Raw genomic sequence first — 27,564 nt, 5'->3', positions numbered from 1 at the left:
ACTTTCTATTTTTATAATATCAAAGAACGTACTAATGTTAAAACTCCTCTTCGCCAAATGAATGTCTCTTTACAAACTGGTTTACTTTAAATATAATTTAGAAATGTCTTTATTTTCAAATGACAGACGTGAAAGAAAATGCCCGCAGAACTACATTTCCCACTCGTCCCCGGGATGTTGCGCATTCGTGCTGCGCAGCGGCATCTGTGTGTGTGGAGCGCAGTCACGTGGAGGAGCTCGCGTCCACCTCGGTTCTGTCCAAACAGAACGTGAGCAGTCTGTCTGTTGGAGCGCCGCTCGGTGCTAAACTGATTCATGTTGTTTTTTTAGCCACGCGTCCCTTTAAACTAGACTATTGTATCGAAGAATGAGTGACAACGATGATATCGAAGTCGATAGTGACGTGAGTATGGCCACTTTGAGCTTACTACGGATGTTATGCTGCTAGCTGACGCGTTAGCTGAACTAGCGGCTAGCGTTAGCTCCGATAAGCCTGCTAGCTTCTCTGTCTTTAACGCTATATGTTTCTGTCGGGATTCTTGTTAAGTGTTACGCAACGCTAGCCTTTGTTGCTTCAGAGCTTTATAAACCTGCTAAACTTGACTTTCTAGTGACTTCAGCGAGGCAGGGAGATTTGCTGAACAATTATGGCTACAATTGTACTTTTTGTTCTGTTTCTTTACAGGAAGACTCACCGAGATATCACTGTGTGGTGCGTAACGCTGGGGGATCTTTTCTTTTCCAATGTCGAGACATGTTTTCACTGTTGTAAAGTTATCCATCACATTCTGCTTATTTATTTATTTTGGGGGATTTAATCGACTGGTGAGGGGTATTCTCTGGTTGCTTTTGCCCAAAAAAGTACTTATTTCTGCCTCGTGGAACAACTACATGTACGTTTTTAATTAATATGTGCGCACGTCATGTTCTCTGTAATGCATTTATTTAAGTGTAGCGGTTGTTCAGCGTTAGCAGTGCGTTGCAGGGTGTCCCCATCGTGTCTGTACGCGGCCATAGGGAGACGGTGACACGACATCTATATTTAGACCAAAGCTTTATCCAGCTACAAAGGCTTTATTGTGGCATGTTTCATTTTTTCTTCTCCCGGTTAATACAACGCTTGCTGTAAATCGCCCCCCACCCCCCAGCGACTCACCTCACACCGCGGGGGTTCCGCTCGTGATCGGCTATTGCAAATTACACATCTAGGTCATCTCGGTAAAGACAGACCGTTTGCATGTGTTCTGCATTCACGGCGAGGATGCAGGAGACAAGGTGTCGAGAAGGGGGCTTGTTGCGTGTGGTGGAGCGGCAGCCGCGCCTGCATCTCGGACGAGCCTTCGTGTCAGGAAGGGGTGCTGCGGGATGTTTTCCTGTGTTGCAGCGAGTGATTAGAGCCATCTTCTCTCTACAGGCCACTAAAGGGCTGGCAGCCTAAATGAATGACGTATAGCTGCATCGCATACTAGCCAGAAAAAAAACCCACGCCACACGACTAGTGATGCGCACAGGCTGCACAACACGATGATAACAGATAACCAGAATTAGAGCGCAGAAAGGCATCCAGGGATCAATAGGGATACATTTTAGAATATACAATAGTGATATTTAGATAGAAATAGTTCAACAGAGCTCAGGCCTTTCTCTTTTGATCATGGTTTCTTTTTCTTCACCACAGAGCCACTTAAGAAACTCAAACCTGGTTTCAGTTCACTTAGTATCATTAAATTTGATTACAGAAGCTATAAAACATGTATGTCCTGATGGCTGTTTGTGCCACTCAGACAGTTGCTTCCATCTCTACATATCTTGTCGTAAATGATTAAGGAGCTTTACAATCGGCAGGTATACAAATAGAGCGGAATAATAATTAATACCGTTAAAGGCAGCTAGCCAAAACTTTACCTGGCTACAGCTTGTTAAGACACGGTCAAGTCTGCAATATGTGGTATAATTTAACGTGAGCTCTCCCAATTTCTAAGTGGCACTTTTTCAAATTGAGATTTCAATATAAAATGATAAATCGTTCAGCCAAGCATTGAAAGAACATCTGTAAGTACTGACGGTGTGTCAGATATTTAATATTTCCTGTCTTTTGTCTTAGTTTGTGGGGGTAAGATGCCGACAGGGGACACATTGTCCTTAGAAGCTCAAAATAAGTCAATTGACAGAAAATCTATCGGCAACTATTTAAATGATTATGTAAAAATAAATAACATAACAAATAAATAAAATTAAAACAAAACAGTTTACAATTCACCGGTGTAGATTCTCAAGTGAGAGTTGACATTGCTGTAAGTTGAACAAAACAAGATTGAAATATGTCAGTGGATTGTCAGAACTTGTGACGGACATTCACACAGCCAACATTTTGTAGACTAAAATATTCACACATAAAAAAATGCTACCTGTTGTAATTGCAGCTCTATTAGGAATCTAGCTTCACAGGAGAAAAGAACATGCTATTAATTTCATGCTATCTCTTTTGGTGATAGTAGTGGTGTCATTAGCCCGCTGCAGCTTCTGGTTTAACGGTGTTTCCGCGGTTATTGGTGAAGGAAGGTTTTCCACGTACTCCACCCGCCTGACAGAAGTGTAGGCTTTCATGCAGAAAGTGTGAAACGGCCATCAGTAACAAGGAAGTGGCAGCTGCCAGCTCTGCCACTCGGCACCTAGAGCAGTTATGTAAAGTGTCGTGGTCAGGTATGAATAGAACAGAGGCTGGCGTGTCCTCTTAGGCAGTCGGTTTAATAATGATCTGACAATAGTTGCACTTAAGTAATTTGACACCTGTTATTTGTGGTGCCTGATGTGCGATAGCTTACACCATGAAGCTAAGCACCAGAACATGTAGTACAATTACCTGTAGTTTTAAAGTTATTTTGATATAGATGAACACGTTTGCTTTTCATCCTAATGTGAGATGCTCACAAAACCCTCATGCAATGAAACCGTAGCGACATTAGTCTGGAATATGTGTACGGCTGGAAGACGTTCAGAAGTTACGTTGGGGAAAATTGGTATATATTTATGCTGTTGGTCTATTGCTCTAACTTCTCAGCGTGTATTCATTCTGATATCTTTCATCAATGTAATGAAGTTCCTTGAAAATTAAGACATTCCTGTCTGTATATTTGTGCATCAGAAAATGTAGCCGACTATCACACCACGTGTTGATAGTGTGGTATAAAATGAAATATACCACGATTAAACATTTTATCCATATCGCCCCATTTTTAAGTAGAGGCGATATGCCGCCCAGAACCCGATGCATCTAGTCTCGAGATCCATTCAGTCGTAGACGACGGCCTACGTAACAGCCACATCGATTACACACACGTGTGTGTCATTTGCTGTGTGAAACAAACCTTCCCTTTTCCATTTATATAATGTATAATTTTATTTCATAAAAGTTGCTTCATCTTTGTAGAATATTTGTATTCAAGATTATTGGACGATAAGTGATATTTAGAAGCAGCCTATTACGTGTTCATATTAAATCACCCAGAGCACCTGATGCCCATAATTACACACGGAGCAGCTCCAGAGACTAGTAGTGCTTAAATACATCAATCTTAATTACAAAGATTAATGATATAAAGTACAGTGCTCGATAAAAGAAGTTTAAAGAGTTAAAACATGTCTTTTCAGCATCTCAAGTGTTTTTTGTGTGTGTTTTACAGAATGTGCTCAACACTCATTGAAAATGTCATGCTAAAATCAAAACTAATAAGTAAACTATTAATGCAAATTATACAACATTCAATCAAACATGATGCAGTAAATCAAACTAGGTGGTAAAAAAAAATAAAGGTGTGAATAGTGCATAGTTCAGTTTTAAGTTTAGTAAGACAATATATATTTATTGTCTTGCTAAACTTAAAACTGAAACTATGCATATCACAGTGGTAGGCAGACTTGAAATTGCACATGCCATCAACACCAGTCATGTGTTTGTTTGTGGCAGGGTTAATGGAGGGAGTGGGGCCTCGTCCTCTCTGGCTTTGTGTATGATATGAGGGGGAGGGGGAGGAAGCACGTGGTTCTAGTGGACTTGGCTCTCCTGGATGGTTTGTGGCTCTTGTGCAACAGGCCGCAGGAGCAGCTGTCACCATGCCAGCCAGACTAATCACAAGCAAAGAGTTGTGAGTTATATGCAGGGAATGGTTTCAAATGCGCTGCATTGGTGTTGGTGACTGAGTCACAGCAACCCGCTGGCCTCCCCACCAGACATATGACTCACTGCAGGCTTGTTGTAACCTGTGTGTTTTCTCACTTGTGGATACTTAGTTTGTTGACGTGATTGTTGGACTAATGAGTCGGATGACACCGGGTCACGTGCCTTCTACTTTGTCTCCTTTCTGCCTGAGGCAGTGTCATCACCACACCAGCGTGCGGCTTTATTGCTAATGTTAAAATTGGGCCTTGCTGTGTTGGAGGCGTGTGAAGCGAAATGATCGGTGGAGCTTGTGCAGGCGTTGATTGGGTGTTAATGTCTCTCCGCCTGGTGACAGCGTGGATTAGGCTAGAACCAAATGTGATTGGAGGCTGTGATAGTTTGGCCTCAAAACAGGTCGAACGATAGGCAGCAAAAACTGATCTCCTAGCTGCCTCTGGTCATGTGATTACGGCAGCCATCTTATGCCTTCACGGTCCAATTACAATACAAAAGTGTGGTTGAAATTGTAAACCTGTTAGCTGTTAACATTTGCATGTTAATTGTGAATGTATGAAATGAGGATTGGGTTGTTATTTAACTTGGCAAAAGACATGAACAAATGTGATTTGATGTGAAACAGCCTGAAATTCTATATGATTAATTTGGCTGTGGTAATATAATTAAAGCTGTTTAATGTATAGAGCATACTAGGCAGGCCTGCACATCAACAAAAATCTTCTTGTTTTTACGTTTTTAATCTTAAACTACAAAACTACTTCAGTTGAATTCATTCAGTGTAGTGTTCAGGATCGGCTGTTCTCGGCCGCCCACCTTCTCACCCCATGCGAACGACTCTGGCCTGGACATGAATTTGAACGGCCACTCGTCTGCTCCTGAGAAGGAGGGACATGCATGCAGTGGGGGGTGGGGGTATATAGAAGGAGGGGGATGGAGGCTCAGCAAGGGGCCAAAAGACAAAAAGGACACAAAGTACAGCAACTTGTAGTGATGAATGTTGAATTTAAAATGAGTTAATTATTATTTTTGCTTAATTATCCGTTAGCAGAGTTTCCCTAAAACTTGGCATGTCAGTGAAATTTGGTGCACGTACAGTTAGGCCAAGGAGCATGTGATTAGTTTGTGAATTTTGTTTTTTATGTGAACTATTGCACTTAACTTGAATGAGAAAATAGGGGCACATTTATTACACAATTGTCATTACATGTATTTGAAGTTTACACAGTTCCAGATTGGAAATTGTTGGATTAATGTCATTATTTTCAATGAACCTTAAAATGTGTGTCTGTGTTTATATATATATATATATATATATATATATATATATATATATATATATATATATATATATATATATATATATATATATATTATTACAAAAATGTAATGAGACAATTTAAAGATGACTCATAATATAAAATATACAGCGTGTCCGTTTGTTGACGCCTTAGATTTATCAAGTAACAACCTCCAAAGATAAATATTATGAAGATGTCACTTTGGCCTTCAGACATTTGTTATAGGCTTTCTTCAGTATTTTGTTGGATTAAGCAATTAATCAAGAAAATAATCAACAATGAAAATGCCCAATAGTTGGATCCCTGATGACATCTTTCTGACGTTTGCCTCTGACACTGAGTAAAAACTAGTGACGGGGCCGTTGTTGTTGTGAAGGCAGCAGAGCCGTTTGTGTAGGTGGACCAGGGACACCCGCTGTCCTCTCCCCTCACTGCTCTGCTGTCGGGCTAAAGGCCTTGTGACTCTTGTCATTGCAGGCAGACAAACGGGCACACCACAATGCCCTGGAGCGCAAACGTAGGGACCACATCAAAGACAGCTTTCACAGCCTTCGGGACTCTGTACCCGCCCTGCAGGGAGAAAAGGTTGGCAAAGCTCAGCCTGCAAGTCCTCCAGGCACACGATGTTCCGGCTCCCATGTAAGACACTTTTGATCTTTTGCCATGTGTTTTCTGAAAGGTGACGTATAACATGTTGTATGCGTTGTACTGTAAATGTCGGGATGAATGCATTTCGGACATGATGTCATTTAAATGATTTATTGCTGGACTACTACAGGGATGCAGATGTTTTGACTTGCTTTATAACGTGTGTGTGTGTGTGTCAGAGAAATGTTTTTAAGAGACTGGGAGGACGAAAGATGGTGGACGAGTGCATATTGGCAGCAGCAAGACAGGGATGCAGTCCAAATACTTGGACCAGCGTCAGGAAGTTGTTATGGGGACATTTTGTTGCTCTCTTCCTGTTCTGATATCATGACATTCAGAGCATTTGGAGTGCTGGCTGAGTAACTGGGCACTCGGTGTACTATTTTCCCCTCAAAGACCAGTTCATGACTCTGGGGGGGGGGCGGTTATGAGATGAATTGAGCAATGTTTGCTGATCATTTGTAGGTAGTGTTGGGTTACAGCTGCCTCAGTGCTCGACCCCCACCTCTCTTCCCAGGACCTTAATGCTAATACAGCTCTGCTTCAGATCACGGTTCTTGGGATATGCAAAGTGTTGACGGACAGGAGTTAGAATTTGTTTGGGCAACGTCCTTTTTGTCTTGTGATAAGTTATAATATAACAGTGAGAGCTGAAACTACTCACACTTGTTTAATCAACTAATTGTTAATAATTTTTGACTTTATTAATCATTTAACCCACTTTTTAATTAATAGATGCTCAACATTCACCTTTCTAATGGTGTTGCATGTGGTTGTCTTCAGCGATATCAAACTGAATATATCTTTGGTTTTGGACTGTCGATCGAACAACACAAGCGAGTAGGATATGTAAACTTAGCCTTTGGGAAAGAAAGAAGTCATGTAATTGACCCTAACCATGATGTGTTTGATTTATTCTACGGATGTTTCCGTCTGCAGTATTATTATAGGACAATGAATGAGTGTTGACAATGTTACGAGACTTCTATATAAATGTCATTGCTTCAATGTGTCACTAACAGCTGTCTATACAACAGGCGTCTCGAGCTCAAATCTTAGACAAAGCTACAGAGTACATCCAGTACATGAGGCGAAAAAATCACACACACCAGCAGGACATCGACGACTTGAAGAGGCAGAACGCGCTGCTGGAGCAGCAAGGTAACCGAGCGGCTTTGTTCTTCACTTTGGTGATGCTGCTCAAATTTGACCTGCAGCAGCCAGCACGAGCAAATCCAAAAGCTTCGCTGCCCTGTTTGTTTTAGTAGTTGTGATTGTGGTGGTAAAAGAGGATGTGGGATGGTGGTTTGCGAACACGAGGCCCAATCTCAACATGCAAGTGTTTTTGCCACCACAACACGAGGCAAATGGAAAGCTAAAGTTTAGGTCGTGCTTAGCAGAGCTTCTGTAACTCGGTGGGTTTTCTCTTAAATGTCGACGGGCGGAGATTCATGCAGCCAGGATTTAAAACTGAATTACTGAATTAAAACCTAACCAGCCTGGCATATATATATATATATATATATATATATATATATATATATATATATATATATATAATTTATTATTATTTTAATTATTACTTCCAGTTGCAGAAACATATCCCAGACTTTTGTGAACACATTTATAGTGTAGTAGAATTTAAATATATTTATGTCTGAACATTTATCAAACTTTAAAAGCCCACCATGTTTAATCTTCTGTAATAGAGAACAGATTATGATCGGCTGTTTAGGGCACTAAAACTCCCAAATTCATCGGGAAAAACTGAATATGACCTCAGTGTCCTCAAAGGTAGGCATAGACCTCCAGGATATGTTGTTGTTGAATGCTAATTAAGCAAGCGCTGCTGTATCTTGTACAGCAGTAGATGTACATTAAGCCGAGGAACATGTGTACGGTTTTTAGAATAAATAATAGAAACCAACTATGAGAGGTAATACTTAAAAGCTCAATTTAACAGCATGTATTAGATGGTACTGTTGATTTTGTTGATTGTGAAGAGGAAATCTCCATAGAGGTTGCTGCCCACTCAGCAGAAGGGGGTTATATATACAAATGGATGGTGCAACCCAACTAATATCCATTTTGGATTCCCTTATTATCTGCATTTCCTCAAAGGTCAGCACAGTGGGGGAGCAGCACAACCTTTGGTTTGACATGACCATGCAAGAATGCCCTTTTTACCAATTCCGTTTAGTCAAGTAATGTGTCTCTCCCCTAAATATTTCCTCACTGATTATCATTTAGAAATCCTCCCTTTGTATCTTCCTCACCGTCCGCCTTCCTCATCTTCGTTCCTGTGTGTGTGTTCATGCAGTCCGCGCTCTGGAAAAGGTGAAGGGCTCCGCCCAACTCCAGGCCAGCTACTCCTCGTCTGACAGCAGCCTGTACACCAACCCCAAAGGCAGCGCTGTGTCGGCGTTCGACGGAGGCTCCGACTCGAGCTCCGAGTCGGAGGCCGAGGAGCCGCCCAACAGGAAGAAGCTGCGTGTGGAGGCCAGCTAGAGGGCCGAGCAGTTAAAACCTGGTCACGGTTGGAGGCGGCGCCCCCCCCCCCCCCCCCCCCCCCACCCACCCACCTCCAGCCACCCTCACCGTCCTCCTCGTTCTCCCTCCTCCATATGTGGGTGGGTCGCACTGGAGACTCATGACCCCACTAACCTCACGCCGCCACCACAAATGTCTCTTTCCACCCGATCTCTAAGAACCGGATTGAGGAAGTCAGCCGGTATGAAGATTAACTGCTTCAACCCGCGTCGAGAGCTTCAGGTTTTTTCCCCCCCTCCCATCCCTCTCCTCCTCTCTTTTCTTTGGTTGTCAGTCATTGGTATTTCCCCCCCGGCAACATCTACAATCTGAAACCCCAAAAGAGGCAGCTTGGCTACTTATGGACTTGATGCTTTTTTTTAAGGGGGGGGGGGAGGCGCCCCTGGCGTGCTCCAAGCACTGCTATATTATATATTTTGTTGTTTTTGTTTTTCTTGATTTAAAAAAAAAAAAAAAAGAATTAGAATTTACACACACACACACACACACACACACAAAACCTAGATAAAAATCGTCCCAGAGAAGTTTACCTTTTTAAAGTATGAAATGAAACATTTGTAGCTTACTTTTTTTCGCTTTGAAGCCAATGTTAAAGTGATACCCACCTTAGGCCCACTGGATTGCAGATGCTTTCTGCCTGACACGTCGTTGTGATCACAAGATTAAAAAAGAAAACATGACTCCTTTGTTGAAATTGGTGTTTTGAAGGAGAATATTCCTAAACTTGTATCGTACTTTGTCCTTTAGCTTGAAGTAGTGAATGACTTTAGGTGGCTGAATACGTTAGGCATCTCGTTTTCTATATTATAAAAAGCATTGATTGGATGTTTTCAAGTTCTAAAGTATGTTATGCATTTTGTAGTAATCTCACGAGTCATGGGGAAAATGCCAATTTGTCACGTAGTTTTCCTTAAGGGTATGAAATAGGTATTGAATGTCAAAAGGTAGCTCCCGTCGTTTGCAGTACAAGGAAGCGAAATAATTCCCTGTCGATGTGTTGTGCTTTACACAGTAAAAATCAATGTTGCTGAATCCCCCCCCCCCAAGGAAAAAAAGGAAGCATTTTGTGTGTCTAGGAAACGTGTGTATGTATATTGTTTCCATTTAATTTCCATTTAGGAGGATATAATTAGTGTAATAGGTCTTTGTTTGTCCGATTCCATTCCATGGAAATTACAAGTATGTTGTACATACTGCCAACAATTGTCTTGCAAGTTGAGGCCTCTACCTTTTACTATGAGACTATAAAATAAACTATTTTATCCTTTAGCGTGCTCCTTGTGGTTATTCAACCGTCAAACCAAAGTCCCAAACGTTTCACAACATAATCGGTCACCTTTCCTCCATCTAACCTCAACGAAGTTCTTTGAGGACTGGATGTGCTTTGGTACTTCTGGTTTAGTTCCATGCAGACTGGTGTCTAGAACGTAGAACACAATGTCCTTTAATGTCTTTCTGGAACAGTTCTCACAGCACATTGGTTTAGTTTTTAACCGGAGGGGAAAACTTAGCCTCAACTTTCATAGGGTTAGGGTTTCATCTGTTTATTTCAGAGATTCTTGTTTGTATTTCCCTTTCTATCTTGGTTTTTGCCTGGGTGAGTCAGTTCCCCTCTAACAGCCCACATCCACCTCCAAAAAGGAAGTTTAAGATTTTTTTATTTGGAGTGAGCAGATGATGTTCTGCACTTTGTTTAAATTGAGCCATTTTCCCCCAAAGAAACTCGTCAAATCATTGAGAAGTTGATTGACAGACATTTTAATAGTTTCACCATTCTTCCAAGCAAAAATGCCCAAATATTCCCACAATTCAGTTCAGGAAATTGTTTTATTAGGAAATTATGGAAAATAAAATCTCGTCGAGATGTACTGAATCTCTTATTTTGAGTGATGTTTACTTGAAGTTCTTTTCAGAAGTCGACTGAAGTTAAATCTTATAACAGTTACGAAAAGATTTCTACAAAGTCTTTTTTTATTAACAGGTCAAAATTAAAGTTTCACTTTTATTTCAGGGAATGAAAACATTAGGCATTGCAAGCAAAAATCCAGCTGAATGCTAGGCCACACACACACACACACACACACACACACACACACACACACACACACACACACACACACACACACGTTGACCTTTTATTCAGGCAAACTCCTTCTAAACTCCGGCCCTCACGTCGACCGACACGGGGTCGTTGGGGCTCGTCTACATCACAGCTGTTTGCTGGTTTCAGTCCGTTCCCCACAGGCGGCTGCTTCACACGCAGTGACGTCCCCGCCGATGAACGCCTAGGATTGATGGTCACTTGATCTGGAGGCACCGGCGGGGTCCGACACTCTGTCGTCGTCATCGGGGACAGGCAGCCGGTGGAAGTGCTGCAGGGCCTTCGCCACCTTCTCCGGACAAATGTTGTAAATGGGATGAGTTGGAGCCTGTCAGACGGAACAAGAGGGAAATCAAACTTATCCTTTTTTTCCCCATTTTGCTCCTATTCTTGGATCTTTTTATGGCTCAAAAAGGTGACCTAATTTTCCAGCAGCTTTATCTAATCTGGTTTGGGTGTAATTACAGTTTCAGTATTACTTATACATGATGTCTTAATTACAGTGCAGTGTAAACTGTCCACTATCCATTGAGACTTTATTGACTTCAGAATGAAACGAGTCTGCCAAAAGAAGACTCAATTACAGGTTTTTTTTCCAACAGCTGCACTGTATTAGATTTATTGGTCGGGGACGCGACATTGGGCCCATGTGTCCACAAGAACAGACAATTAATGCCTTTTGTTGACCATTCCGTTTAGTCAAGTAATGAGTCTTTCCTCCCCGACTATCATTTAGACCTGAAGAGACAATACATGCACGTCTCGGGGGCAGACTTTACCAGGAATACAACAGGAAGCATGAAAATAAAACCGGTGCCACTGACGTCTTACAGTAAAACCACACACCATCTTATCATCAACACCGCCGTCGGCGCGTCGCCTTTCACATCTGCACCAAAATGTTCAGGAAGAGAACGAACATACTGAAGCTGGAAGGCGTACAAATCATTCAAAAAGGTGCATAAGGAGGAATAGTGTCGCGCTCTCTTGACTCAATTTGAAAGCCCTCTGCATACTGCAAATAAAATGAAATATATATTGTACTCCATGGTGAGAAAATATTTAACATTTTAAAAAGGCGTTCAGTTAATTCAATTCGGAATACTTTATTTTAAATGTTAAGGACTTGCAGATTTGACTGTTGTTGCAGCCATTAAATCTTCAACACTACGAGGAGCTTGACTAATAATAATAAATAATAATAATAATAATAAATAATAATAATACTGATGCATTTTGGGTCACCATATCTACGTTTTGATAATTCTTCCCAAGCCGACTGCTGAGCCGTGAAGCTGCTCTCACAGCTCCTGCAGCAGAGTGTGATCAACCAGAGGTTCCCAACAAGGGGCCCTCTCCCCCAGGAGATTCAAGACGCTGGCATGTCCCCTCTCAGCGAGACGAGAGAAGAAGCTCTGCCACAATGCTCAACAACTACTTTATTAAACGCCCTTGAAGAAAACTAGTTTGCAAACGAGTAGAGCTGGAGTGACGGAGAGATAGAGTGACGGAGAGATGGAGTGATGGAGTGACGGAGTGATGGGTGGAAGAACAAACTCAGCCCAACAATTCCACTACCACCAAAGTATAGCAACACAATCCATTTGCACATAAATAGTAACTTTAAAAAAAAAAAAAAAAAGGGACAGGGTGTAACATTTTCGGGGGTTTACGTGCAGATATTGATCATAATATTCAGAACTGGTTTTAAATCGCTGTATAAATCAGCCAAAACCAAGAATCGTTAGGTTTGTCCTGATCTTAGAAAAGGCTATGTTCTACAGACACTGGCTCTGGCCTTTCTGAAGGCTCATCTGATGTCAGAGGTAACAGTTGGAAACCACTGGGCCAAAAAACTAAAAGTAGACTGAGTAAGTACGTTTCTACATTACTTCAAAGACAGCAGAGCTTTTATTTTTGTTGATATTATCACACCGCCGAGATCTTCAGCAGGTACCGAGGTCTAATCTGCTTCCATTACAAGAAATCCATTCCCGACGATTAAACGCTCCGTTTCTGAACCAATCCTCCCTCGCCGCCCTCTCACCAATCGGTTCTCCTCCCTGCCGAGGATCATCTCGTGGTGGAGGTCCATGTTTCCAAAGTGCTGTGCTATGGAGAGGCCGCTCAGGCAGTAACACGTGTGGTAGAAATCTCTGGACCTGGACACACAAAGCAGGACAGTGTAAAGGATGTGCGCGAGTAAAAACCACAACATGTGAATCACATTCGACTGTTGAGCAGCCTCAATGTGACTGTGTGTGTGTGTGTGTGTGTGTGTGTGTGTGTGTGTGTGTGTGTGTGTGTGTGTGTGTGTGTGTGTGTGTGTGTGTGTGTCCAGATGGTGCGGTACTGACTTGCCGGGCTTATCCAGAAGGCCCCCTGTTGGGTTCTGGCAGCACAGGAGGATGTACTCCTGCAAGGCCTGCTGCTCGAACATCCACCGCTGCCGACTCAGCTCCGACTCTCCTGCACAAACGCGATTGAGCCAAAACTCAACACTTTTAGACTCAAACTATTTTTTAGAGTTACTGCGATGCCCTGAAAACGTTAGCATCAGCAGCTTATTTACAATTCTGCCCCCATTTTCCTCTTTACTTTGGACAGTGTGATGCAGTGTCTGAGCCGTGCAGACCTTGTTTACAGTAAATAGTGATGATCAGGGTCTTTAAGATCCACGTGATACTCCGGTAAACAACGTATTTTTTTTAGGTGGAGACACTGGTAAAACCAGTGCCCGTATTTACCTCAACAACATCCGTGCAGTGTAGCAAGAGTAAACCCAAGTCGGCAGAGAGAAAAGCACTCTTAATCCCCTTAACAGTTTCATCCTTGTTGCCTCCGAGTGTACCAGTGCAGGTCTGAAAACTTTATTAATTACACTTAATACCCGCGAGGAATTATTCTTGGTTTTATGTGAGCAAAATCACATTTTGGTCCTGGATTTTGTGGCAGCTAGGAAGAAAAAGGCTGAAAATGTTGGTGGGGAAAAACGCAATAGGTATTGAGTAATGACTCGTTTGTTTCGTCATGACACACTTAGTTTCATTCTTTAAATAAGCAAGAGTTGAGATTAAGTAATACAAATACTGGTCAAAAATACTACGGCTATGTTAATAGCTATCATTTTTCTAGAGGCCAGGTATACAGTACCTTCTTTGAATAAGGCTCTGTGGAGGAGAGGCAGCAGTCCAGCCTGCCAGAAAGAGTAGCAGCCGTCCACCAGTTTGTTACAGCGGCCCTGGAAGCCTCCTTCGAACCGCATCTGTCTGCTGACCACCCACCGCTGAGGAGGACACGCGACAAACACACGCTTTAAACCATCTGGGATGTTCAACTCGGCTCCTGACGGCACTTTAAGTGTAACCACGGTGACCACTGCTGAATCCCCACGGGGGGGGGGGGGGGAAATCACACAGGACCAGAGGCAGAGAGGAAGTGGAGACTTCTCCGTATTATCAAAATGGATGGGAATTTGCAATATTGTTGACATGGAAACCACTAATTGGTGCACATCCGGTCTAGCTCGGCTTGGATGGAGTAACTCTGGAGTACTGGCTTCATTACCAGCTGGCGTCTAGTCTGTCAGATGAAGAGGGAGAACGATGTTCAGCTTATTAACGTCAGTTCAGGAATTCATTGACTAAAAAAAAAAAGGAGGAAAACTCTGCAGCGGAGCCGGAGCCGGGGGTACTCCTTCTCACAATTAACATGTAAAACAAAAAAAGGACACACTTTAGAATTACCCATCATATTCAATGTTTAAGTCCACCCCGGCCTTCACACGTTTTCCACAGGGAGAAACATATAAGAATGAATACCGTTCCACTCGTTATTCAGCTGCAGCATGTAAACATCCGAATGTTCGAGCGTGTGGAAAGGCATTTGATCTCCGAGCAGTGATCTGCACCATAAATGCTTCACGCGTGCTGCTGCTGAGTTTAGTGTCGTCTTATTTGATTAGAATAAACAGGCCGATCATTCATTGGCCAGGCGGCGCTGTGGAAATTATGCCGCTTCCCTTTTTTCTCTCCCCACCCGACGGGCAAGATGCAATATTGTTCCCTGCAATGCCGGTGTGAAACGCCTCATCTTCAAATGAAGCGCCGGGCATTGTTTAATAAAGTGGGCCATTTGCATTTTCATCATCTTCGGGTTGAAAACATGAATTTATTTTGCTCAGAGAGGAAACTGGAGCCGTTTCACGCAGTGTGACTCACTCCGATTCCCTGAATGAAGGACTTCATCAAACCCGTTTTGTTTCTGTTCACACCCACTCAAATACTGCATTATTTTAAAAAGGAAACAAAATGGCTGTTCCCTCCAGTGACACAGGATACGTCAGAGGGCGTGCTCTGCCTACCGGTGACTTTGGCTGTGTGTTGAGTGGATACAACGCCACACCGCTGTGGGGTTGCTGAAAGAAGAGGGGAGGGGTTACTAGCCTCCTAGCAGACAGGTAACTGGTTCAGACCAGTCGAATGAAAATGCCTTTAACATCAAAATATTCTGTAAATACTGAGGGCTGCTGGGGTAGCATTTCACAGCCTTTAAAGTTAAAAGTTTAAAAAAAAAAAGATCACGTGTGGAGCATTTAGTGACATCTAGTGGTGAGATTGCAGATTGCAACCAACAGAATGGCCCTCTGCTCTCCCCCTCCCTGTCGGAGCGCGCCAGAGAACGATGGTGATCACGGCGAATGTGGTGCATGGAGATATAAACGGCTTATTTTGACACAACGAAAACACAACGATTCTTAGTTTCAGGCAATTATACAACGAAGAAGACAGTCATGAGCTTTGTTATCCATTACCGTCTATAAATCCCCCTAAAATCCTACAGAGTGTTCCTGAACCATGATGAAAAGCAACCAACACAAGCTGTTTTTATTATTCTTTCAACAAGAGATAACAAATAAAAATAAAAAATAAAAAAAAACCTCTTTATTTCCAGAAGCCCTTTAGCTCTGTGTCATTAAGCATCTGGTCGGCCCGAACCAAAGCTCCAGGGCTGCAGCACATGACAAGAGAATTTCCCTAAAGGGATCAGCCCAGTATCCCAATGGCGACATCCCGAGCTACTGAAACCAAACCGATGGAAACTTTGACCTACAATATACCCGGAGCCTGGCAGGCAAAATAAACAGAAATGAAAAAAGATAATGCCGACAGCTATAGCGTGTCGACAAATGGCCAGTCCTTTTATTTAATGAAAACATCCGTCAATGTAACATTTTATTCTTTAAATCACATCTGTGTGTCGCCTGCTTGGGCGTATGAAAGGGATATTGCTTCAGCACAAAGGCTCTGCTGTGACTTATATTGACAGCGTCTTCTTTGGGACTCGAGCCACGTGGGCCCTCAGGTTTGATCTTATTTCAATACGTATTAGTTTGTGTTAAATAAGCAAGAAAAACGTGCCCGTGATTGTGGAAAAACTGAAGAGGGGAGCTTCTCACCAGCAGCGCTTTGAGGTCCAGCACATGCTCTTTGCCCAGGATGACGAGTGCCGCTGTGCCACAGAAAGTGTAGCCGCCGTGGGCCTCCAAACCCGGCACGCCACCCAGACCGCCTTCCCAGTTCTGGCAACTGGAGGCAGAGGAAACGGAAAAAAAACGCACCAGATGAAACACTCCCCGGTTTATGGAGGAATGGAGGTACACAAATGGGGCTTTAATAGCTCGCCGATAGGCCGCTGTGGCGGGCGGTACCTGAGGATCCAGTTGGGCGTGTCCTCAAACAGTTTAGGAACGAGGATGTTTGTGAGCGACGCGACGGAAGCTGCACAATATGCACTCCTAGAAAAAAGGGGGAAACACAGATATGGATCAAGAGAGAAATGTGGTTGAGAAGGAAGCCAAATACAAACATCATTTCTTGTGTGTCATACTGTAAAGTCATCTTGGCTTTTTCGTTTCCCTCTGCTGTCAAGAGACTGTAAGGCTTTAAGAATGAATTATTTAAATATTTTTTATTATTGAGAAATTCCTTGAAGGGACCAGTTTCTCTCATCTGTGCAGCCAAAGGCTGACGGCTTATCCCTGCGTGCATGACCACCAGTGTTTTTCATCCTCTCCAGAGATTACAAATACAGCCGTGGAGTCGTTTCAAAATAAAAGACACCGGTCACTTTAGTGTCAGACTGAGTACGACAAAGTCATTGTTGGTTCTGTCTCCTCGGGGCCTTTGTCGATAGTCATGAAAATTATGTTAAGTGGGTTTAAGCAAATCATGCTGCTTCTAAGGCCAATAAATCTCTTTTAAAATCAAATAAAACTTGTTTATTCATAGTTCTTGATCACTTATGAGTGATTTATAAAATCACACAGCGACAGATAAGCAACCCCGTCACTAAGGAAAAGAGTTTAAATACGTAATGACAGCAGAACATTCATTGGTTTGCTTCCTCAGAGATAAAACGGTAACTTTGACTTTTGAACTTCTTCGTCGAAAACCGAGGACGATACCTCAAAGCAAACGCACGCACGCACGAGGAGACGTGGGTATTTCTCCTCCTTTCAACCAACAACAAAGGGGGACAGGAAAAAAAAGCACAAAGGAAAGAGAGATAAAAAAAAAAAAAGGAGACACAAAGTCCTACTTTTTTCATGGAAAACCCTAAAGGTGCTCCCCGTCACACAACAAAAACTCCACAATGAATACCATCGTGGATACCAAACGTGCTCTAAATTGTGACGGTGACTTTGGTGATTTATGGAACTTCCCGTGTGGTGCGTAAACAAAAAAACAAACAAACGAGAGAACAGAGGGTGGAGGAGGTAGCGTTATCTTCTGGGCTCTCACCTGACATCCACCTCTCCTCCAATGTGCATCACAAACGAGCCATCTGGCTGCTTCACTGACAGTAGGAAATCTAACAGCTTCTCCCTGCAGAGGGTCAGCACAGGAGGAGAGGGGTGGAGGGAAATGGGAAGGAAATGCATGTGGAACATTGTACGTAACACACAGAAATAGCTTCACACGTCAGTTACACATATGAATATATGAGCCATGTAAACACAAACTATTGGATAAAGAACATCAGCGAGATCTGTAATAACAGCACTAAGAGTGAGTACGTCAGAACAATTCAATTAAACTGAACGGTGTTTAGAAGGCAATCATTATACAGCCACTGATTAAAAACTTTGGAATGTGAATATCATTTGGTTATTAATTATGATTTAAATACAATCTCTCCCTTTCCTTCAGTATAAAAACACGGCGATGCCATGTGAAGTGATTTTCTGTGAGCCGAGTATCTTAAACATCATCAGAAGTGTTACTATTTGATCATGGAAAATGATGTCAGTGAATCGTGCACATCAGAGGAACGATTCATGTCCTCTTTCAAATATGAGTTGAGTTCAGCTTTTGATAGACTAAAGGGGTTTATATAAAATATTATAAGAAGCATCCATGCCCCTAACGAAGCCATCCCATAACTATTGACCACCGAGTCTATTTTAACCGCGGCGAGCAGAGACACTGTACCTGTCTATAATATTATAGGCCTCCTCCGTGCCCACGATGCAGAGGGCGTTGACGGCAGCGTAGGTGGGTGCGAGGTGGGCGTGCTGTCCGGGTCCTCCGGCGAAACCGCCTGTTGCGCTCTGACAGCGAGACAGAAACTGACACACGCTGGTGAGAAGAACATCACGCCGTGAGTCGTTTGCGTTCACACAGACAGACAGACGCCATCGTGGACAGTTGAATGTCCCTGGGCCAATAATACTTTCAGAGGATGGCCACGTGCTTCTTTGATTACTGCGTCTGCACCGATTATGTAACCGGAACCGACGGAGATCTATGGCAACATCGGAGCATTTGCGTTTTCAACACGGAGCCCGAGTTTCCATCGGAGGTGGAGGACCGATTTCGGTGCGGATGTGTCCAATTACCTCACTTTTGTCACACGTGGCGGTTTCAATCCACGGAAACTACAGTTCTGCATCTCAGGCTGTCGAGCGACACCGGCTCGGTTCCCTCAAGGTGACGTGGCACCGAGCACAGACCTTCTCAACCATATATCTCTCTCTCTCTCTAACCTTGACAACCTGGTGTCAATACTGACCTGAGAACAGTGACCAATTCATGGAACAGAAAGAAATCTGTTCTAGGTTGCTCTCTGTGTGTGTGTGTGTGTGTGTGTGTGTGTGTGTGTGTGTGTGTGTGTGTGTGTGTGTGTGTGTGTGTGTGGCTGGCCAGCGGCTGTGTTGGCACGCCTCCCTGTAATAATGAGTGTGTGTTGGCAGCCTGGCATCGCTACGGGGTTTGCTGAGTGTTACTTTCGACTGGCAGTAATTTAATCAAATGGCATTTTGGTGGCAATAAAAGAAAGACGGTGTTTGAAGCTACAGCTGCATGGACTTGTCCCAAAAAAAATACTACACCTGCTCCCTCTGCCCGATAGCGTCATCACACTTGTCAAAAATAACCATGATTGGGGGAAAAAAATACATGAATTATTTCTTACATCAACACCACTATTGATTTATGTGGGTGTTGGATTATAGGTGAAAATCAAGATGAATTGTTACAGTTATTCATGGAAACCACAAAAGGAAAGAAATTACTTAACAAAACAACCCTGACTAATAAATGTTGTGCTGGAAAAAATTAACTACTGCTCATTATATGATAATCTATTATGATTTCTTCTGATGACATGATGGTAAAAAGACATACTGCATTTGTTAGATTGAGCCTTAGAATGAAGACGAAACTCTTTCTTTACAATATCAGATGTAAGAAGTTATGATCTATATTTGCATATGCTGATTTATCACTGCGCTGGTTATTGGTGCTTTAAAACCGGGGCCCGTGAGTGTTTATGCACAGTAAAAAGCCTCCAATTAATAACAAAGCTAGCTGTAGAACAGCCGTACGTTTAACATCAAGTAAAATAATACACGTTTTTTAACACCATGGAGCCATGCTTTCAATAACTGGCACTTTAACTTCCCGTGGATTGGTGGAAAGAGTGCGTCTTATAAGCCCACGTATACTGTACCACACAAACCTACAGTTATCATTGCAATTAGACAGTTTATGTGGAGCTGCTGCAGTTAATTATCAGCAATTTGCATTGCAGCAACATTTGCTCTACTCTAGTAATTATGAGAAACTGTGCCACGGTAATAAATAATACAACGTCTTTGGCAGAGCCCCTCGGTAGAAATCTAGTTGCAGAGCGAGCGAGTGTGTGTGTGTGTGTGTGTGTGTGTGTGTGTGTGTCTCACTCTGAGGCGACAGCAGCAGGAACAGGCTCCTCTAGTAACTCCAGACTGTGAAGAATCCAGAAGGAAAGCCACGGTCTGCTCGCATCCAGACACTACGTGGACAAGGACAGACAGCAGCACACGATCAGACGGTCACAGCAGTCAACAAGATAGTGAGATCAGTCAGTCGGAGACGACAGTAAACAGAGCAGCGGAGGCCTCGCCATCGGGAGGAAAAAACGACAGAAAGATACCACGCCACTTATTTTCAGTGTTCATCGTCTTTTGAGCCGTTTTCACTTCATAATATAATGACTCCGATTGTAATTTCCATTGCTGCAAAGTTTAATTGGACATGTTAATACTGCGACACACACACTGAAGTGACCGTTCTCACTCAGTCAGCACGCACAAACAAAAAGAACCAAAAAAAAGAAAAAAATAAGAGAGGCGACCTTCCCGGGAGCACAAACGGGTGAATGCAGTCGTCCCGTTTCTACGTCCAGCAGAAAGAGCCGATCATCCAGAGGCAGCGAGTGTGACTGTCCGTCTGTCACTGACACACAGGAGCCAAAGCAGCCTCTGAGTGGACGCCGTCGTAGTGTGTGTGTGTGTGTGCGTGTGTGTGTGTGTTTTGGGTTCATCATACACTTTAATGGCCATGAAAGGTGTTACAACACGTGTGATACCGTACCTCATAAGCATCTGATAAGTGACGTAAGCCCTTCTTGAGATATTGGTAGTGTTGTTCCCGCAACAACGTTGGCCTGAAGACCAAACACAGGACAGAAGGAGCAATTAGAACAAGACGAGCAGCTTAAAAAGTCAACAGTTCAAAACAAGAAGCTCAGTTCACTCACTTATATTCATAAAGTATATATTCTAGGTCACACTTGTTTTTTCCATTTGCATTTTCAAGTGGAGCCTCGAGTCATAACACAAAATGAAAAGATGGTTTTCAGGTCAGTTTCCCAGCAGGTAATCTCTCCGCTCGCTTCCCACTTCACATGAAAAGGCGTAAAAAAATAAATAAAATGTGTTAAATATTTTTGAAAACAAAAACGCACAGATGGAAACAAAAAAAAACTATTCCACAAAATTGGAGATACAGATTCATGCAACCATATCAGCGCATGAGGCAGTGGTGGCGGCATTTATTATTTTATTTATTTACTGATATCTTTTGGAGGTACACAGCTTTTTACTTTATTATTAGTTATTTATTAGCAGGAAAGTTAAGAACAATCAAGAAAACAAATCATAAAATCCATACAAACTACTTTCAGGTATCAAAATAATTGTTTATAGAAGGTTAGCCTGTCAAATAAAGTAAAGATACTGTAAAGATACTATAATGCAGAATATTATATCACTGGAACATTGGTTTGTATATTGTTTGTGTAGCCCAACCAGCTTGGGCTACGAAGGCTGTGGCGTGTTGCATAAGTACGCGATATAAACAGCACCGCATTGTACAGTATCATAGCAACCAATTATGTCATAAATAAATGTACATTTTCTAAAGATGTGATGGCGCCTAAAAATATAAAACATGTTTTACTTATAAGAGTAATGTAATAAATGGTTCTGACCGATATTGCAATAACATGTTTACCGTTAATGTAAAACCTTTCAGGTGGGTCTTTTTTGTCTCGTCTCAAAACTGATGATGTAATAATGGTGACGGAATAATGTCTCAATGTAAAAACAGTATGCTTTTTTTTTTTCTCTAAAATGGTTCGACAAGAACGGGAAAATATTGCAGCTGCAATAAAAAAAGAGAAATTGTGAAATAGTCTATTGCAATTTGTTCTGTGTCACCTGCTGTCACAGCCTATTCCACAATTATTATTTTTAAAACATTATGCTATGCTCGTCAGACGAGGCTTCAACTCATTTTAAGCCATAAATTCCCCTGGTTTTGGTGGCATATTTCACTGATTTTGCAACTGCCAATGTTGTAACTTTTGGGAATAATACAGAGGGACATAGCAAAAGCAAGGTTGTGTCCTCATGTGAGACATTTCCATTCTACCATCACACACATTAACCTCAGTGTGTTTTAAAAGTCTGATTCTGATAAGAGTCAGTATCTGTGACGGAGGCTGATTTGGGGTTGAATTAAAAAGTTAAAGTAAAACTTTAAATGTAAAAACAAACAAAAAAGGAGAGATTTTATCCACTGAAATTATTTGTGGCAGTGTAAAAAGAAGTCTATAATATAAAACCATGTATACATTCCTGGCTTCCCTGTATGTAGACGGTAAAACATATTATTTCATTACCATCAATAGTAAACTTCAGAGTACGTGCCTTCTTAGCATGAGGAAAGGCAGAGCCAGAACTGTCCATGTGTTGAAGTGGACGGGTAAAATTAATTGTGATTGCCCTATCTGAAGGACTTCAAAAGATATAACTGTCCCATACAAGACTGTTATTCTTCACCTTCTGCCTACTTAATACCACTGTCATATTACCAAATACAATTACACAGTGCTTTGTTTTAAAACTACTTGAATTCAGTGAGCAACGGCTAACCTGTTTTGCACCAGTGCTTGTGCAATATTTAAGTCAATATTTGGTCAGGCAGATGTGGGTGGATCAACTCCATAACAATATATAATAAATCAGTACATTTCCGATTGAACTGCTTAAATGATGGCAGCAACCAGGCCAGAAAACAACCAATATCTCACTATAACTTATATCCAATAGATGTTGTGTTGAACTCAGAGTTCGGGTCAAACAGACGAGCACGACTAAATGAAAGAAAAAAACAAAAAGGCACCGATGAATACCGTCCATTTTCTTGTGGAACATTTCCCTCATTGGCTGCTACAGCAGTGACATTAAGGTCCAAGCAGTTGTCATAGAAATGAGATGAGTCACCCCATTAAGAGGGGCCTGATGACAGCTGGAGCCAAGTATGTAGGCTGATCCACACACCCGTTAGAGGAACGGCCATCACGCGTCTCCCTGCAGCCATCTCTACGGGCCAACAGCAGGTGTTTGAGAGCCAGAACACCAATGTCTCTCCTAATGGCAGTATTATTTATTATCTATTCAACAATATGATTAACAATATGTGATCATCACTAGAACAGCCACACATATGACCAAGTTGTTTCCGTGGGTTTGAAATTGCACTCTTTTTTTATACACCGCACGAGGGCTGTTATATGATTTAATTGTGCTAATGTCACAGTCTAAACGCAAAGCTACCTAAATTCTTTGTATGCATAATAATAATGCAGATCCACTTATCTTTGAAGAGTACTTCTTTGATTTTGCATTGTCAAACTCATGATGATTTTTTAAAAACGGACGTAGCGGATGTATCCTCAGACTACCTTTTAAACAACGCAATATGTTTAATTTATGCTCAATAGTTAAGTTAACAAAATGGGTTTTTTTTTGCCAGTTCTATTATTTTTCAGAATGCAAACATTAAAATCAGATTTGTGTCAACATTTTGTTGTATTTTAACAAAAGTCAGGGGAGTAACAACAACAATAACAACAACATCTGGAGGGCAGAGTTTTTCTAGGAGTAATAGTTGCTGGAAGAGATTTTCTTGTCAGATGTCGGGCGAGTATGGGTAAGCACGAAGCAGTGTCGACCATCCTCACATCCACTCATGAACAATGGAACGGAGATGATTCACTATGATCATGCAGCTTGTGCATCTTTTAACCCCAATATTGTATTACAGTAAGAAACATGATGAAAATGCTGTGTGTAAAAGGCCAATAAATAATCTGAGAAAAACTCAAAACAAAACTCTCTTGACTCAACCATTATGGGCTGCCTTTTGTTATCGTTCTCTCTGGATACTTACTGCGGTAAGCTGTGTAGTTGCTTGTAATCACTGATGACTTCTTCAATGCTGTGTTCCACTTTTTTCTAGAGAAAAAAAAAAAAGGGCAGAGAAGAAAGAGGAGAGTGTTAACGGGCATTACGAAGGTCATTGTGACCTAAAGTATACCAACAACAAAATGGAGAGCCAAAACTCTGAGCTGACCGATAATCATTTGATTTAGCCTTCCTTGTCATGCTGCTGCAGATGTTTCTATGTCGCCTGGAGGTTAACCAGCCCTGAGGAGGTGCCACTGGCTCTAGCCTTGGGCCAGGCTGTGTCTCCATTGTTGTGGATGGCATTGGAGAGTTGTGGGGAGAACCAAGGACTGTATCGGTTTGTATTTATATGTTGTTGTTTTTTTATACGGGGCATGTCTGTCAGCAATAATATTAAGAATTGTGAAAATGTATTTAATTGTCTTCCACAAACATTAAGTATTAGGCCCATCAGAGAGCGTGCCCAGGTTAAGAGCCCCGATGTCAATAGCTCTGAGCAAAAAGATGGTTTTGTGGACAGTGTTGGGATCTTAGGGGAAAGCCACGTTTCAGTCAAAACGAGGACATTTGGAGACGTTTCATTTAACAAAACATGGCTATAGTCAATGTTTGGTAGCAGATCTCTGATGTTTAAATGGAACAGGAGTCTTGAGGAGTTTCAAGTGTAACACGCTCATTAGAGGTAGCAAAGTGGGCACGGTAGATTAAATTAGATTTTTGTAAAAGAGACAGTCTTTATGTTGACTTCTAAGCCTAACGAAATAATTATGAATAACGAGAATGGTGTGTACAATTCACCAAATATAGTTAGGACTGGCTGTGGAGGGAGGATTTTTAGAGGGTCCTTCGCTTCTCCTGAACGACAATTAAGCTGATGCTAAAATGTGTAGATGTGCACCATGGTTCATTTAGGAGGGCAGAACAAGTTTGCAAACTTTGTGGGCTGCGGCAAGTCCAGAATCCTGGTTTCATTTGAGTTTGGAGAGCCGACCTTCGATGTATTGACCCAGAGCCTCCCAGAGGAAAAGTGAGTAGCTGACATTGATGGAAAAAAATGGAACTGCAGAGTAAGTTGTAGCAGGCCCGATACCAAAAACAACAACAACAAAGATGTAATGAGCTCCACTGGCAGGTGCATGACTCACTGCTCAAGTGCGATCCACATACTGGTTCACCGATATGCAGCCAAGAGGGTGATGCAAATCGATTAGAAGTTAAACGTACATTAAGGAAATATAAATAGCAAAAAAGAATACAAGTAATATAATATGCCGATTATATATATATATATATATATATATATATATATATATATATATAAAATTTACCAGCCAGGCACTTAATTTGACAACTCTTAGAGGCATATGGCTAAAAGGGGGTCGCTGTTCTTTCTGGGGTCTCTTCATTAATTAGGGGGACCGGATTGAACACACACTAAGTCCAGACCCTAACGGATCTAATTGATCTGGAGCTTTTCCTCTTAAATCTCGTTAACGTACATGGGCGGCGTCTCGGGCTAAACCAACAGCTAATTTAATTAAGCCCTAATCCCTTTACGGTAACATCACTATGCTAGCTAACTAAAAGTTACTAGTTTGCCGACGAGCTAACCGATGGACGCAAACAAGTATCGATCGCTCTTGTAATCGATGGGCAGATTCACACGATAGGAACTAAGTGTGTGCGAGTCTAAATTCGGTGCCACTTTTTCCCCAGAGGCGCCTCCGTCCTGACCGGGAGAGCTGCAGCGGTATTACCGGGAGCCACGTTACCTAACGCCGCTAATCTGCGCCTCCGCTCACCTGCTCCACCGAAGTGACCGTCTTCACCCCGTCATCCAGGAACTTCTCCGCGGGGTGGAGCTCGTTGAAGCACCGCAAAGGCGTCGGGAAACCGTCCATGATGATCGTGGGACCCGTTAGCTGCAGGGTTGCGGGTAGTGCGACCGTGCCGTTAGTTTGTAGTTTTGATAGTTCAGTTTTGAGACTCAACTCACTTCCTGCTCGGTCCGGAGGGGGCGGAAACTGCGCGCACACCCGCTACGGCGTCTCCAAGGGATCAAACCTCTCTCATTCAAGGAAACTGACTGACGCTCACTGCCTCTTGTAAAAGTGTTTTATTGTAAATATTGGGCTAACGAGTAAGTTAATACCTGTGTACACGTTGTATTTAATTGGTGTTGTTTCATCGGCGTCGAAAGAAGCAAACCCACTGCTTTATTTGTACCGTTATGCAGCAACAAAGCAATACCGGAAGTGGTGTCACTTTGCCTTTAAAAAGAAAACTTTAAAAAGTCTATTGCGCTAATTTTAGAGTTAGCAAACAAACAATATGTTTAATCAGGGGCGTTTGTAGGATTCAAAGAAAGGGGAGCGGCACTCTTGGATACATTTTATTGGTTCAATCAGAAAGAGTGTGATTTAGCTCTGTGGTTTTGCTTGCATTCAGTATATGATAACACAAGAGACAGAATTTCAGGGTCATAGTGATATTTTATGCTAATTTGGACACTATCACTGAGATAAAGATGAACTAGTTCTGTGTCAAATATACCATTCAATGGTATGGAATGGTCTGTCGTTGAGAGACGTTACTTGGCAGAGTGAGAGTCAGCGCAGCAGCCTCCCCAAGGTCCTAGTGCCCAGGGATTATATCGTAAAGTATGATGATAGGCTATTGGGTTGTAATTTGAAGGGGGAGGAAACATACAAACCAGAACACACACACATATGTAGCATGTTAGAGTCATAAATAACGTGTACATGTCAGAAACAATAGTTTCACAATGACATCACAAAAAAAAGAGAGTAATTTAAGACATGCTGCAAAAGGCATAATATCGTCTGCCAACATCTTCTGCATGACTAACTGTTCTTAGTAACAGTTTCATAACAACATACATTTAATTTCAAAATCTCTTCAGGATTTAAACTTATGGTGGCACTGGCACTTAACAGTTTTATTTTATTATTATTAATGAAACAGTTATTTAACATACATCTGAACTTTTGGGATCTGGGTGGTATACCAGTCCCCAAAATAGCTGCAGTGGATTATTCTGCCACTTGATGCAGGCTACGCCCTGACTACTGAACATACTCTCCGTATCGGTCTGGTGGTTTCTCTGCCGCTGGAGGTTGTGCTTGTTGAAGTCTGTGTCATAGTATCTTGAGATGTAACTGGAGGTTTGTCTGCATCAGAACCAGGTGACCTCAATTCTCCATTGTTCACTATACATCCGTCCCTTCCCTCCTGGAAAGTCTCTGAAGGGCTGTGGAGAGGTCTCAGATGGCGATGGTTTCTGTGCAGTACTTCTGTATCCGTCTGGACTAGGTATGACCTTAGTGTGTCACCTTGCTTCAGGACCGAAGCAGACTTTGTCCAGCCTCTCTCATCATCCAGCTTCACAGCAACGCTGGTTCCAGGCTGAAGGTCTGGTAGAGTTCTGGGGTTATTCTTGTCGTTGTAGGCCCGTCTGTAGCTCTGTTTTCATCCTCTCATCAATACACAGTGCTGTGCCATCAGTGTCTGATTTAATATAGAATATATACAATTCCATTTATGAACACTTATATTATATTGAATATTTATTAAATAACTATTTTTAAAGGATTTCTTAATGGATCTTTTTTATAAATCTCACGCACTACCCTGGAGTGCCTTCACATACCCCCAGGGGTACACTACCCCCATCCCCCATTTGAGAACCGCTGGT

General features: G+C 42.2%; 2 protein-coding genes across 5 annotated transcripts; one reads left to right on the top strand and one right to left on the bottom strand.

Moving 5' to 3' along the window:
• The first annotated feature begins 205 nt into the window (after positions 1-205).
• max (myc associated factor X) lies at positions 206-9,942 on the top strand. 4 transcript variants are annotated; one of them, XM_034527280.1, is made up of 5 exons: positions 206-403; positions 686-712; positions 5,953-6,114; positions 7,161-7,284; positions 8,444-9,942. In XM_034527280.1, exons 1-5 carry the CDS (start codon positions 368-370, stop codon positions 8,629-8,631), a joined length of 537 nt encoding a protein of 178 aa, XP_034383171.1. In that variant the 5' UTR covers positions 206-367; the 3' UTR covers positions 8,632-9,942. The 4 variants fall into 4 exon arrangements, with proteins under 4 accessions (XP_034383171.1, XP_034383170.1, XP_034383173.1 ...); XM_034527279.1 differs by having other exon boundaries at positions 7,146-7,284; XM_034527282.1 differs by lacking the exon at positions 686-712.
• Positions 9,943-10,626: 684 nt separating this feature from the next.
• On the bottom strand, positions 10,627-25,881 carry fntb (farnesyltransferase, CAAX box, beta). The gene is made up of 12 exons (XM_034527683.1): positions 25,652-25,881; positions 23,833-23,897; positions 20,689-20,761; positions 20,016-20,107; positions 18,268-18,414; positions 17,578-17,661; positions 16,485-16,571; positions 16,233-16,362; positions 13,928-14,060; positions 13,132-13,243; positions 12,822-12,936; positions 10,627-11,102 (listed from the first exon to the last, which is right to left on the bottom strand). Exons 1-12 carry the CDS (start codon positions 25,748-25,750, stop codon positions 10,959-10,961), a joined length of 1,281 nt encoding a protein of 426 aa, XP_034383574.1. The 5' UTR covers positions 25,751-25,881; the 3' UTR covers positions 10,627-10,958.
• Between the last annotated feature and the right edge of the window lie 1,683 nt (positions 25,882-27,564).

This window comes from Cyclopterus lumpus, chromosome 24 (genome assembly GCF_009769545.1).
Source record: "Cyclopterus lumpus isolate fCycLum1 chromosome 24, fCycLum1.pri, whole genome shotgun sequence".
NCBI lineage: Eukaryota > Metazoa > Chordata > Actinopteri > Perciformes > Cyclopteridae > Cyclopterus > Cyclopterus lumpus.
This window is presented reverse-complemented; position numbering and strand designations above follow the sequence as displayed.

Bases quoted from the DNA above. Each gene is read 5' to 3' on its own strand.
- max (XM_034527279.1), top strand. From the start codon at position 368: ATGAGTGACAACGATGATATCGAAGTCGATAGTGAC. The intron at 404-685 runs GTGAGTATGGCC...GTTTCTTTACAG, and splicing joins ATATCGAAGTCGATAGTGAC to GAAGACTCACCGAGATATCA. The intron at 6,115-7,145 runs GTAAGACACTTT...TGTCACTAACAG, and splicing joins CACGATGTTCCGGCTCCCAT to CTGTCTATACAACAGGCGTC.
- fntb (XM_034527683.1), bottom strand. From the start codon at position 25,750: ATGGACGGTTTCCCGACGCCTTTGCGGTGCTTCAACGAGCTCCACCCC. The intron at 16,363-16,484 runs GTACCGCCCGCC...CTCTGCCTCCAG, and splicing joins ACGCCCAACTGGATCCTCAG to TTGCCAGAACTGGGAAGGCG. The intron at 13,244-13,927 runs GTACTGTATACC...GCGTTTGTGCAG, and splicing joins CAGAGCCTTATTCAAAGAAG to GAGAGTCGGAGCTGAGTCGG.